This window comes from Bidens hawaiensis, unplaced genomic scaffold (genome assembly GCF_021521415.1).
Source record: "Bidens hawaiensis isolate Kalapana, Puna unplaced genomic scaffold, B.hawaiensis_p1.1 tig00032459_1, whole genome shotgun sequence".
Taxonomy (NCBI): Eukaryota; Viridiplantae; Streptophyta; class Magnoliopsida; order Asterales; family Asteraceae; genus Bidens; species Bidens hawaiensis.
In genome coordinates this window covers 70031-81777 of record NW_027495536.1, presented here as the reverse complement: position 1 = coordinate 81777, position 11747 = coordinate 70031, and the positions used below count along the sequence as shown (strand labels likewise).

Sequence of the window (11747 nt, the reverse complement as noted above, 5' to 3'; positions counted from 1 at the left end):
GATGTTGACAGCTGCCAATGAAAGGTGGACAACTCAGCAAAACCCATGTGCTACCACGTGATTATAACCACTGAAAAAGCACCAGGTGTCCCAAAGGACACGTGGCGCAAAGCAACTGGAAGAGGCCAACAAAGCCCTAATTGGGTCTGAGCCCAATCATTGGAAACCCTAGCACTATAAATACCACATCAACTCCACAAGGAGAGATGATAAAATAACATCCAATTACACACAATAACAGAGTATTCAGCTATTAAGCAATACACTCCATTTTCCTTACTCTCATATTATTATCTTCTCCTACAAACACTTATTCTCACACCGGAGGGTTACCCCAAAGAGGACCCCTCTGTCCCTTTCTGAGGGGTAAGTTTACGGTGCTGTTCATTTTGTAGGTGGAAGAACCCAGATCCCAGAGAACCATCGGTGAAATAGCATAATCACACCCGAGGAAAGTAGATCGTCTACCAGTGAGTCGATCCACGTTTCTTCAATTCGGTTTGTAAGCTTGAAATGAGCTTCAATAAGTATGCATCCCACTTCAGTTTCCTTCAATATTAAGTTTGGAAGACTAAGTTTCAGGTACCCGTAGCAATGGATTTGGAGTGTTAATTAATTGTCGATTAAATAACGATGAGCACTTTATGTTCTTCATTGTTAACTAGACATTAGGCTAAGGGGTGTGGGGGGCTCTAATGGGGGCTCCAGTGGGGGCTCTAGCCAATAATATTATGACGTGTGGCAGAGAGAGAAACTGGATAAGGGGGGTGTTGGAGCCCCCGTTGGAGCCCCTGGCCCTGGTGTGGAGGGGCTCCAGCAGGGGCTCCAGCGGATTTTTTTTAAAGGTTTTTAAGGTTTTTTTTTTTATTAATTCTGAGCTCAACGGCTCTTTTGGGCATCCACACCAGCTTTTTCTCTCTCTTCTCCCGCGACCACACTCACGCCTGCCTGGGGGCTCGCGCTCGCGCCCCGGTTCGCGCCCCGGTGGTGTGGGGTTAGCGCCTGGGGGCGCGAGCGGAGGGGCTCTCACGCCCAGGTTAGCGCCCCACACCCCTCAGCCTTAGTTGGAGTATTATTATGATCTTCAAGGCTTGTTTTATTAGATATCAATATTAGCATTGCCTATGTATTGAATTTTGAGAGATGAAAAATGGAAAACTAAATGGAAAGAAGCCTCTCACAATCCCACATCGCCCGAGTGAATAAAACCTATATGAAGGAATTGCGTATATAATTAGCGGCCCAAGAAGGAGTAAAGCATACCTTTCTCGGCCTTTTGGCTAAGATCAAATGTAGTATCTGTTCTTATCAGCTTAATATTTGATATGTGAGTCATCGACTCACTTGATATTAATCTTATTTTTTATGGGAGAAGACCTGTCAAAAGTAGCTTGCTACTTATGTCTTCAAGTGTCGCCTTGGTCTTACACTACCACCAAGGCTTGGCGCACCCCTCCAATTTTCAGTCTTAAGTTATTTTAATGGCTTACTATGTTGACACATCAATTATAAATTCAGATATTAGTTTTGTATCTGTTAAGAGTTCAAACTGTTTTTTTTTCTAGAGTTCATTATATTTTTTTCTAGTCTAGTTAACCCAGTATGTATTAGGTTAAACTGATTTTAAAACTTTAATGGCATGCTAATTCTCGGTTATTATGTTTACAAACAGAATCTGAATCTGGCAAGGGAACTCTAGCTGAACTTTAGTTAGTCTTATTGAGAACCTATGTCTCTTGTTATACGATATCGGCCTCCTTGGTGGAACTACTTGTCATTTTTGTACGCTCTCCCAATGGTTTGTAACTTTTCAAAACGTCACTCATTATTATGCAGCGACAAAATCTTTCTCTCCTTATGATGTTGAAGTTTATGAAAAAATACTTGATATACATGTCAGCATTTTATGTAAGTATCTACAACTTTTGATACTAATCTCGTGAAAAAAATTGCACTAATTTTGACGTTATTTTACTAATCTCGTGAAAATAACGTTAAAAGTGGCGGAAGGTTAATCAGGCATCATGTGGTGGCGTTGATAGCCGAAAGACAAGGGCACATGCACCGATCAGCCGGTGTCCCGATGATTGAGTGCTATGTGCCTTATGTCCAAGGCTTGATGCAAAACTACTATCGAGCCGGGGGTCTCACCGAAAGCAGCCTCTCTATCCCTATGGGATTGGGATAGAGGTAAGGCTGTCTACATCTTACCCTCCTCAGACCCTACCATAGCATTGCTATTGGTGGGATATACTGAGTACGATGACGATGATGATGATCTACAACTTTTGAAGTAGATTTGGCAAGTAACGTTTGGAGAGATTCGTCTCCTGTTATAAATTGTTTTCTAATCGAGTCAACATTGGCTTGAAACAAGATTATCAAGTAACATAACTGATTATATCACTGCTTAATATGAAGGTGCCGTCATTGTAACTTGCATGTCTTCCTTGGATATTTAGAGACAAGTTGCTTCCACAAGCTGTTTATACAAATCAAATAGTTACTGTCTTTTTTTTTACTACTTAATTTTTTTCTAGCAGTTGGAGGAAACAAGAAATTCCACATGTAGAAAAGACACTATGAACCCTATGCAGTTTCTTAAAATCCTTCGAATTCTTAGAAAATCAAAAAAATAAAAACTAATTCGGTCTCTTCCAAGCCAAATATTCAGTTTGTAGGTTTGTTCTGAGGCGGTGTGTAACTTGCATGCATCCCACTTCAAATTCCTGCAATATTAAGTTTGAAACAAGTTTTAGTTACCTTTAGAAACAGATTTGTAGTGTTAGTTAATTGTTGATAAAATAATTAACACTTTATGATCTTTGATGTGTATTAGACATTAACGGGCTTTACTCTGTTTTCTTCAAAGACCAGTTTATAAGATATTAATCAGCATTGCCTATGCCAATAAATCCTGAGAGGTGAAAACACAAATGAACATAAAAAAGATCTCTCGTCATCCCACATCGGTTGAGTAGAGAATACAAAGATGAAAGGACTGCTGATATAATTAGCGGCCCAAGAAGAAGAAAGGCATACATTTCTTGGCCTTTTGGCTAAGATCAAGTGTAGTATTTGTGCTTATCAGTTTAATATATGATATGTGAGACATCGGCTCACTTGATATTAATCTTATTTTTTATGAGGGAAGGATCCGTCAAAGTAGCTTGCTGCTTGGGTCTTCAAGTGTCGCCTAGGTGTTACACTACCACCAAGGCTTGGCGCACCCCTCCAATATTTAGTCATAAATTATTCAATGCTAAGTTATGTTAAGCACAACTCTTCATTTTGCAGCTAATAGATATTTGATAAGTTGTATCTGTTAGACTGACTCACTTTTGATTCATATTATATATCAACTATCTCTCAATCAACATATACTATATAAGAAGACAAAGGAGAAAAAAAATAATAAAATAAGGGTTTATGGATATGAATAGAAAATAGAATGTGAGATTTTGAAAAATGATAGATAAATTTATGAAATTGTGTTTTTTTAGCTAAATTATAAGGAAAAATGTATGGAATGAGCTGGAAATGCTTTTAAGAGTAGTATTGTGAAGATCATCATACCTTCTACAAAGTACTTCTCTGAAGTCATCAACAAATAGTAGATCCTGAGCAAGGTCAAACCTGGCTCTCAAAATTGGTCGGCCCGAATGCAAGATTGAGTTTGGACTCCAGGTATGCTGATAATCATACATGTTGTTTGTTGGAACTGAGAACAAAGCCTGTTTTAATTGAGGGAGTGGAACACATTGGGTGATGTTATCATGTCTTCTGATAATAGAAACTATGATTAATTGATTATTGTACACATTTTGTTTTCTAAAAAGAAAGCCGGAAAGAAAACTCATCGAAAAATCAAGTATGTGTAGTAATAAACTACTATAATGATTATACTAATTAAAAACACTTTGAAAAAGTCTATGAAATAAAATAAGTAGAGTGGTAAATTTGACTAGAAAGCTAAGGTAATCCTTGCTCACTACGGTTTGGGTTTTGTGCAAAACAAGAAACGATATAGTGTTCAACAATAAGCTGGTTTGGGTGGCAAACGTGGTGGGAGACATAAAGGCCTTGGGATTCCTTTGGGTGATAAACAGGTCTAGGCGGGGAAGGATTGGTCTTGCCTTAGTTTGTAATGTGGTAGTTTGTCCCTTCGAAAGTGTTATGTTCCTCTTTCGCCTATACATACTGATAAGCCTATATGGGTTCGCGCCGTATAGGCTGCAAAAGACTGTTTTTGTGTCTCATTCGTACACTTGTAAGTTATGCATAGCCTATACGACTATGGAGGTAGTATATGAAGCGAAGGTTATAAAAAATGTATTATGGTGGCCAAATTTGAAAACACATAAAGTTTAGTGGTGAAAATGAATAACCCCTAAATTGACCACATAAAGTCTGTCTCCAGTCACCACTAATTTTGAGTTTGACAGCTTGCTTATAGAAAGAGAGAGACTCGGTGACCTCACAGATCGGCGGCCATGGCTTCTTCAAACGAACGTGATAACTTCATCTACGTCGCTAAGCTCGCCGAGCAAGCTGAGCGTTACGACGGTTAGCATCTTTCGTATTCTTCTTCTAGATCCGTAGTTTAGATGATGTTAATTGATTATGTTATTGCTGTTGTAGTTGAGATTTAAGTCTGTGTAATATGTAAATCTGTTTGAATAGGTTGTTGATTTCAGATTTCAATTAGATAATAAAATGAGTTAATAAGTTGTTTGGAATGCTGTGCATATGAGGTTAAGTATTAGGAATTGAGGATTTGATGTGTTGGAACTTAGATGGAGAAGGTGAAGAAGAAAGTAACAGATTGTGCTAATTAGTATTTTAATCCTTCTTCTTACAGTGAACCAGTCCTGTAAATATCGTTGTTAATCGGACTAGTAAATCCTCAGTTAAAATGGGTCAAGTTTTGGTCAACTTTCGGACTGAAAATTAAATTTACAATTTTGTATAAAAATCCAATCCGATGAATTGCTAGTCGGTACTCCACTGCCTGACTAGCGCCTAGCAAGTTCAACAACACTGTACTGAACTTGCAACAGAATTTCTGAATATTGAGGTCTGATTAACTGTTTGAAGGCCTGGAAATGAACTGAAGGTTCAGTGAACTGTTCGTGAAACGTTCGGCGCGAACTTCGTTTGTTTAGTAAACGAACGAGCATGAACAAAAAAGACGAAAGGACATGAACACATGCTTTGTTCATTCATTTATGTATGTAATGTTTTATATGTGTTCATTTATGATTGCTTGTGTTCGTTTACATTTGTTCATAAATGTTCGTTTGTGTTTGTTCAATTATGTTCATTTATGTTTGTGAACTATTATTTTTTTTAAGAAAAATAACTAATGAGCACGAACATTTTTTGAATGAACGAACATGAACACAAATATCCGTTAAATTAACTTTTCGTGTTTGTGTTCGTTTAAAGCTAAATGAACGAGCACGAACATGCCTTTGTTTGTGTTTGTTCAGTTTGTTTACAGGCCTAATTGTTTTAGATTGTTACCTGTTGATTTTTTAAAAATTTTGAATTGTACCAAACAAATATACTTGGATCTTGCATTTAATTTTGTTAATGATTTCTCATTTTTGTGCAGAAATGGTGGACGCAATGAAGAAGGTAGCAAAGTTGGATGTTGAACTGACTGTTGAAGAGAGGAACTTACTCTCGGTTGGATACAAGAACGTGGTGGGCTCACGTAGGGCGTCATGGAGAATATTGTCTTCAATTGAGCAGAAAGAGGAATCTAGAGGCAATGAAGTGAATGTTAAGCGGATTAAGGAGTATAGGCAGAAGGTTGAAACAGAACTAACGGACATTTGTAATGATATCATGGTTGTGATTGATGAGCATCTGATCCCATCTTCATCTGCTGGTGAATCCACTGTTTTCTACTACAAAATGTGAGTGTGTTTACATTTATATAAACGTTACATTTGTGTCTTAACTTCTAATTACTTCTTGGCCTGTTTTGATTGAATGCAGGAAAGGTGATTATTATAGGTATCTCGCAGAGTTCAAGACTGGTGATGATAAGAAAGAAGCGGCTGATCAATCACTTAAGGCTTATCAAGTATATTTCTTGTTTTGGAATCTTATGCATTTTAATTAGGTAGGTAATTTATGTTCTGCTAATCAGTTAAAGATGATGTTTGCAGTCGGCTTCCACAACTGCAGAAGCTGATCTGTCACCTACTCACCCGATCAGGTTGGGTTTGGCTTTGAACTTTTCAGTGTTCTATTATGAGATCATGAACTCTCCTGAAAGGTATTTTATAAACTTTTTCTTTCATTCTTTTATATAATCTTGATACTAAACATGAGCTAAAGTGTGTTTTTACTTTGACTGTTTTAGGGCCTGCCACCTGGCAAAACAAGCGTTTGATGAAGCTATCTCAGAGCTTGATTCCCTGAGCGAGGAATCATACAAAGATAGCACTTTAATTATGCAGCTTCTAAGGGACAACCTCACTTTGTGGACTTCTGACATTCCAGAGGATGGAGGTATTTTTTGTAGTAATGTTTGAATTTAATAATAAAGTGATTTTCTACGGTTTTTAATCATTACCGTGTTTTGAATTTGCAGAAGACCAGAAAATGGAGATCACCAAATCTGGGGCTGAAGATGCAGAGGTTAGCAATTCATAATCATATGCTCTGTTTTCAGTAATACCATTTGTCAATTTCATTATCAATTTATCATAGAGATGTTGGATAACGGATCAAAATGGGTTCAAGTCAACAGTCAAGTACGGTTGGGTACTTGGATTGACAGTTTGGATACATTTTTGTGTAGTTTTTTGGATTGAATAAATGATTAATGAAAAAAATGATTATAGAATTTTATTATCGTTAAAATAGTTAAAACTTTTTTTTAAAGTAAATGATTTGGGAGGTTATAAATGTTTTAAAATAGTTTGCTGGTTTTTATATTATCTGCTTTTCTACAATATATATGTGATATTTTTCTATTGGATATGTTATGTGCAGTAAAAATTGTATGACGGCAATGTTGCATCCTTGAGTGGAGAAATGACAAGTATGTTATGTGTAAGATTGAATTCTAAAGCAGTGATTCGATAGAGTCATTTAAGGTTATGTTTGTTTGGGTAATCGTTAGATGGTTTTGGGTCACTTATTCATTTAAGACATTTATCGGTTAGGATTTTCTTTTCTTTTCATGTGAATGGTTCTTATTTCGTCAGTTTGCTTCTCTAATTTTTCGTAATGAAATTCAGTCAGTTATATTTGATTTATGGAAGTGAAGCTATTCATAGCTGAGTTTTGCTTCTAGGCATATGATCTTAAGGATTTAACTCCAAATTTCGGAAGTTTTCATTTGACTTGTTATAATGCGATACAAGTGGGACTAAGGTTTGTTTGAATAAGAGTACGGGATCAAGGATACATTTATGGGTTTCGCATTCTCAATATGTATGTTTTTCGCAAATTATGCCACTCAAGTCCGGATACATATTAGATCAAATAATATATAATATATATCGGTTCAGTTACTTCACTTCATTGAAATTTTGGTTTTGCAAATTCAGCTACAGAAACCAAAATTCGGTTTTTGCAAATTGAGCCACTGATACTGATAACCAAAATCGTTTATGTTAATTCGGTTTGTTGTTTTCGGTTCGGTTCAGTTAATAACCAAAACTGAGCAGGGCTATAATTTTTGCTTAGAAACACATGAGCTATATATGCATGAAAAACTGAGGTATAAATACTTGAGATGAAAGTATAAATACGTGGAAATTGAAATGGAGACATAAATACAATAAACGAAGATATAAAACATGAGATGGAGGTATAAAAACTAGAAATATATGAAAACATGAATGGATTGGTTTGGTTAATTTCTGTTGACTGGAGGGCACAGAAAAAGCGACAACTGATTTTCTGTTAATTCATTTTTTTTATTTTGCTTTGGTTTAGTTGGTTTTCTATTCAGTTTTAGTTAACATGTTGGTTATTGCTCACCTCTACCTACAAGTGTAAAAACCAAAACATTTCATTAATCAAACACTAGAAAATTAGTATGATAATTTAATCAATAAATTATATTCTAGAGGGTGATTGCACTTTTGTGATCAGCATTTCATTCTTTTCTAAAGCCTCTATTATAAACTAAATAAATCATGGATCATTGATGGATTACAAGTCCACTAATCGCATCTTGCTTATTGTAAGGTTCCACTGGTGTGATTTGCTCGATTCACATTTTTAGCATTCAACATGTTTAAGCTCATTAACATGTGTAGTTGGCATACCAATTTTTTTAATCTATTTTTGGTTGATTGTAGATATTTTTGTTGCCATTGAATTGAAGAAACGATGATCGATAAAAGAAATCGGTGGCTACGATACCACTATTACCATCAAATTTGAGGGGGAAAAGAAAAAGAAAATCTAAAGAGAGAGGAACAATTCTGTTAGTTTATTCATAACTCCTTTCAATTAGAAAATACGTGCATGTTTAATTATGCTGGTAACAATGGTAATTATCATTGTTATTAGTATGGTTACCCTAATAGCCCCACGACTTTCAAAACATGGCCCTTCTTTATTTTATCACCCTTTATTCTATAGCATCAATTTCGTAACATCACTCGTCACCCAAGTTAACCATCCACATCGATAACGAAAGACAAACATTCAACTCTTGTGTTACATCCAGGTTTGGGATTTGTGATTATGATTTAGGGATTTGGAAGGATATGACATTCAATTTGATGTGTGTTGCTTGGTGTTTGTGAGTCGAACCGGGAAATGTGTCTATTAGAGGATATTTTACATTTGTGTTTCTTGCTTCATTCTATAGTCATCTTTTATGCCTTTTGGACTAAGTCATGGTTATGTTAGATATACAAAATACATGCCAAATACGTTCTCTCTTTACATTTTCCTTTTCTATGAATCTTTACTGCATGTGATAATTCGGTATTTCGGTGTGTATGTTTTTGGCTTACAATGGTTAGTTGATTACCATGGAGGTTGGTGGTGGAGATTGTGTTGGGTGGTTGGTGGCAACGTAGCATTATTATGAAGATGAGATTATTTAAATCCATTAAGTATAACCAATTATTTTATATAAAATAACATCATGTTTTTTTATTGCTTCGACTAAATATATGCAACCATTATACAATACTCAAACAGAATCACTAAATATACAATTACCAAAATAATCCTACTATTTTTTTACACACGCCTCAACCACACGAAAGAAAACATCTTTCCTAGGACATATCCTTTTGATAAATTTTCGATTACTCGATAATACTTGATATTGTTCCTTGTTTTTCTAATCCGTAAATAATAGTATTTTATTCCAACAATTTAATAATAAATTTTGACGTAAGAATAGAACATTATGTTAATTCACAATTTCCCAAAGATAACCAAGCCTACTAGTGATATAAGTTAAAATTGGAACACTTACATATGTAGCAAACTAGCAATACAATCCTGTGTTTCAAACGTTATCCTCTTATGAGTCAATGTTGCCTAACGTGGACGCTAACATATAACACAAACTAGTTACTTTTAAGCTAGCCATTAATGATGACAAGCATCAAAATTCAAACACTTTATATGGTAAAATTAAAAACGTAGGTAAACACAGGTTTAAAACATTAAATAAAATTAATAATTTATTTAAATCATCCTAACCCAAAAAAATATATATATTAGAAAAAGTTTAATATATTACTATAAAGGTAATTTTTTAACATATAAATAACACTAGTGTTTGCAGTTTAAAAAAATAACACTGTTTATAATAAATGTAAGATGTCAATAAATCATATAAGACGGGTTAAACAATTCCAAACTAATACGATTATAATTCATAAACTATGTTCCATACTCACGGGGTACCACTTATACATTATCTATTATTTGCATGAATACCACGGGTACGAGGTATGATGTATCAATATAATCCTTATAAGTAAACGAGTCCAAATAATAAGACATGTTTTTACCTAATACTGTACGCATCTCACACCTCAAATTTTATTAATTAAAAAATATCTCATATTTCCATCTCTTTATAATTATAAAAGAAATTAAATTAACGTGACACCTTTCTTTCCATTTTTAATGGGCAGCAAAACAACATTATTAAAATAGTTTTCTTGCACGGCTTATATGAATGAATCTGTCGCCGGCCCCCACTATTTTTCCTTCTTAGTAACAAGTAACAACATTATACTCACAAAATGGAATTACATATCTATACGTTTTCTAGAATTGTATGATCGATTGAAATAAGACATGACTCATTATATTTTTAATTATATGAATAGTATTGTACATCAATTTAGTTATATTATACCTAAATAAATGCTTATGTGCAAAACGCCCTGCTTGTGGTGCGCGCATATAATGTATATATGTGTGAACCCTCGGGTGGACAAAAGTAAAATTGCACAAATTTTGACGTTATTTTACTAATATCGTGAAAGTAACGTTAAAAGTGACGGAAGGTTAATCAGACATCATGTAGTGGCGTTGATAGCCGAAAGACAAGGGTACATGAATCAATCAGCCGGTGTCCCGATGATTGAGTGTTATGTGCCTTATGTCCAAGGCATGATGCAAAACAATTATCGAGCCGGGGGTCTCACCGAAGCAACATTTCTATTCCTATTGGGTAGAGGTAAGGCTGTCTACATCTTACCTTCCTCAGACCCTACCATAGATTTACTATTGGTGGGATATAGTGAGTACGATAACGATGACGAAATGCATTTGTGCAAATACGGTACTATTGATAGCGCCTTTTCGTTTTTACTTTTTTTATTTAGTTTAGGCCACTTTGTTTTATATATGGTCTTTAATTCTTAAATACAAAATACGACATGACTATGCGTTTGGGAGTTGGGACTTTGGGTTACTCGGGACGGCTATAGTTTCTCAAGATTTTCAAATTTAGAAATAAAATAAAATAATAAATCAATGGTCCTAATAGGCTAATAGCGGCTTACCTTTATTAGTTCACTTAACATCAAAACAACTAAACCAGGTGTACTTTATAGCCACACCCAAAAGTAGTCGTTAATTAATCTAAACAACATTTACTTTTTTTTTTTTTTTTTGAAAATTGACTTTCATTAAAAAAAGACACAACCAACGACTATCACCAAGACGGAGAAAGACGCTGAAATCTAAAAACCAAAACCAACAATCACGTTACATCAAATAAACACCAATTTTTCCAATCCACCACCCCTATCTTAGATCTATTTTTGTACCAAAGAAAACCCAAAGATTTTATATCCGCAACCATTTCTGCCACGTTAGTGCTCTTGCCCGAAAAAATCTTTTCATTCCTAGCCCGCCAAATCCTCCAACAAGTAATGATGACAATTCCATGAATAATCAACCTTTTATTCCCCGTCGCACCACAAACCTTATGCACTTCCACCAAATCATTGACATGAAAAACAAATAGTCTAGGGATGTTGCACCATGAACCAATCGCATTCCAAACGGCCATAGAAATGGAACACCCGGTTAACAAGTGCTCGAGCGATTCCTCATTACTCTCACATAAAGCGCAACTATGATCATCACAATACAAATGACGTCTAGCTAAAGCCTGCTTGGTTGGAAGGCTATCCTGAACGGCCCTCCACATAAAAATATTACATTTTTTCGGGACCCAATCGCTCCATTGGAAACTGGAACTCCCAGCGTCCACAACGGACCGCACC

At 35.4% G+C, this 11747-nt stretch overlaps 1 protein-coding gene and 2 non-coding genes across 4 annotated transcripts; all 3 read left to right on the top strand.

The window, feature by feature from the left end:
- Positions 1-1259: 1259 nt before the first annotated feature.
- LOC143583584 (U2 spliceosomal RNA) lies at positions 1260-1456 on the top strand. Its single transcript, XR_013144202.1, has one exon. It is a non-coding gene; the product is annotated as a U2 spliceosomal RNA (small nuclear RNA).
- A 1582-nt stretch (positions 1457-3038) lies between these two features.
- LOC143583585 (U2 spliceosomal RNA) lies at positions 3039-3235 on the top strand. The gene has a single exon (XR_013144203.1). It is a non-coding gene; the product is annotated as a U2 spliceosomal RNA (small nuclear RNA).
- A 1201-nt stretch (positions 3236-4436) lies between these two features.
- On the top strand, positions 4437-7277 carry LOC143583573 (14-3-3 protein 9). 2 transcript variants are annotated; one of them, XM_077065851.1, is made up of 7 exons: positions 4437-4566; positions 5618-5924; positions 6007-6094; positions 6180-6289; positions 6377-6525; positions 6608-6654; positions 7012-7277. In XM_077065851.1, exons 1-7 carry the CDS (start codon positions 4494-4496, stop codon positions 7012-7014), a joined length of 777 nt encoding a protein of 258 aa, XP_076921966.1. In that variant the 5' UTR covers positions 4437-4493; the 3' UTR covers positions 7015-7277. The 2 variants fall into 2 exon arrangements, with proteins under 2 accessions (XP_076921966.1, XP_076921967.1); XM_077065852.1 differs by having other exon boundaries at positions 6377-6534; positions 6616-6654.
- Positions 7278-11747: the final 4470 nt, after the last annotated feature.

Coding starts and splice junctions, on each gene's coding strand:
- LOC143583573 (XM_077065851.1), top strand. CDS start 4,494: ATGGCTTCTTCAAACGAACGTGATAACTTCATCTACGTCGCTAAGCTC. Junction 4,567..5,617: donor GCAAGCTGAGCGTTACGACG/GTTAGCATCTTT, acceptor ATTTTTGTGCAG/AAATGGTGGACGCAATGAAG. Junction 6,095..6,179: donor AATCACTTAAGGCTTATCAA/GTATATTTCTTG, acceptor TGATGTTTGCAG/TCGGCTTCCACAACTGCAGA.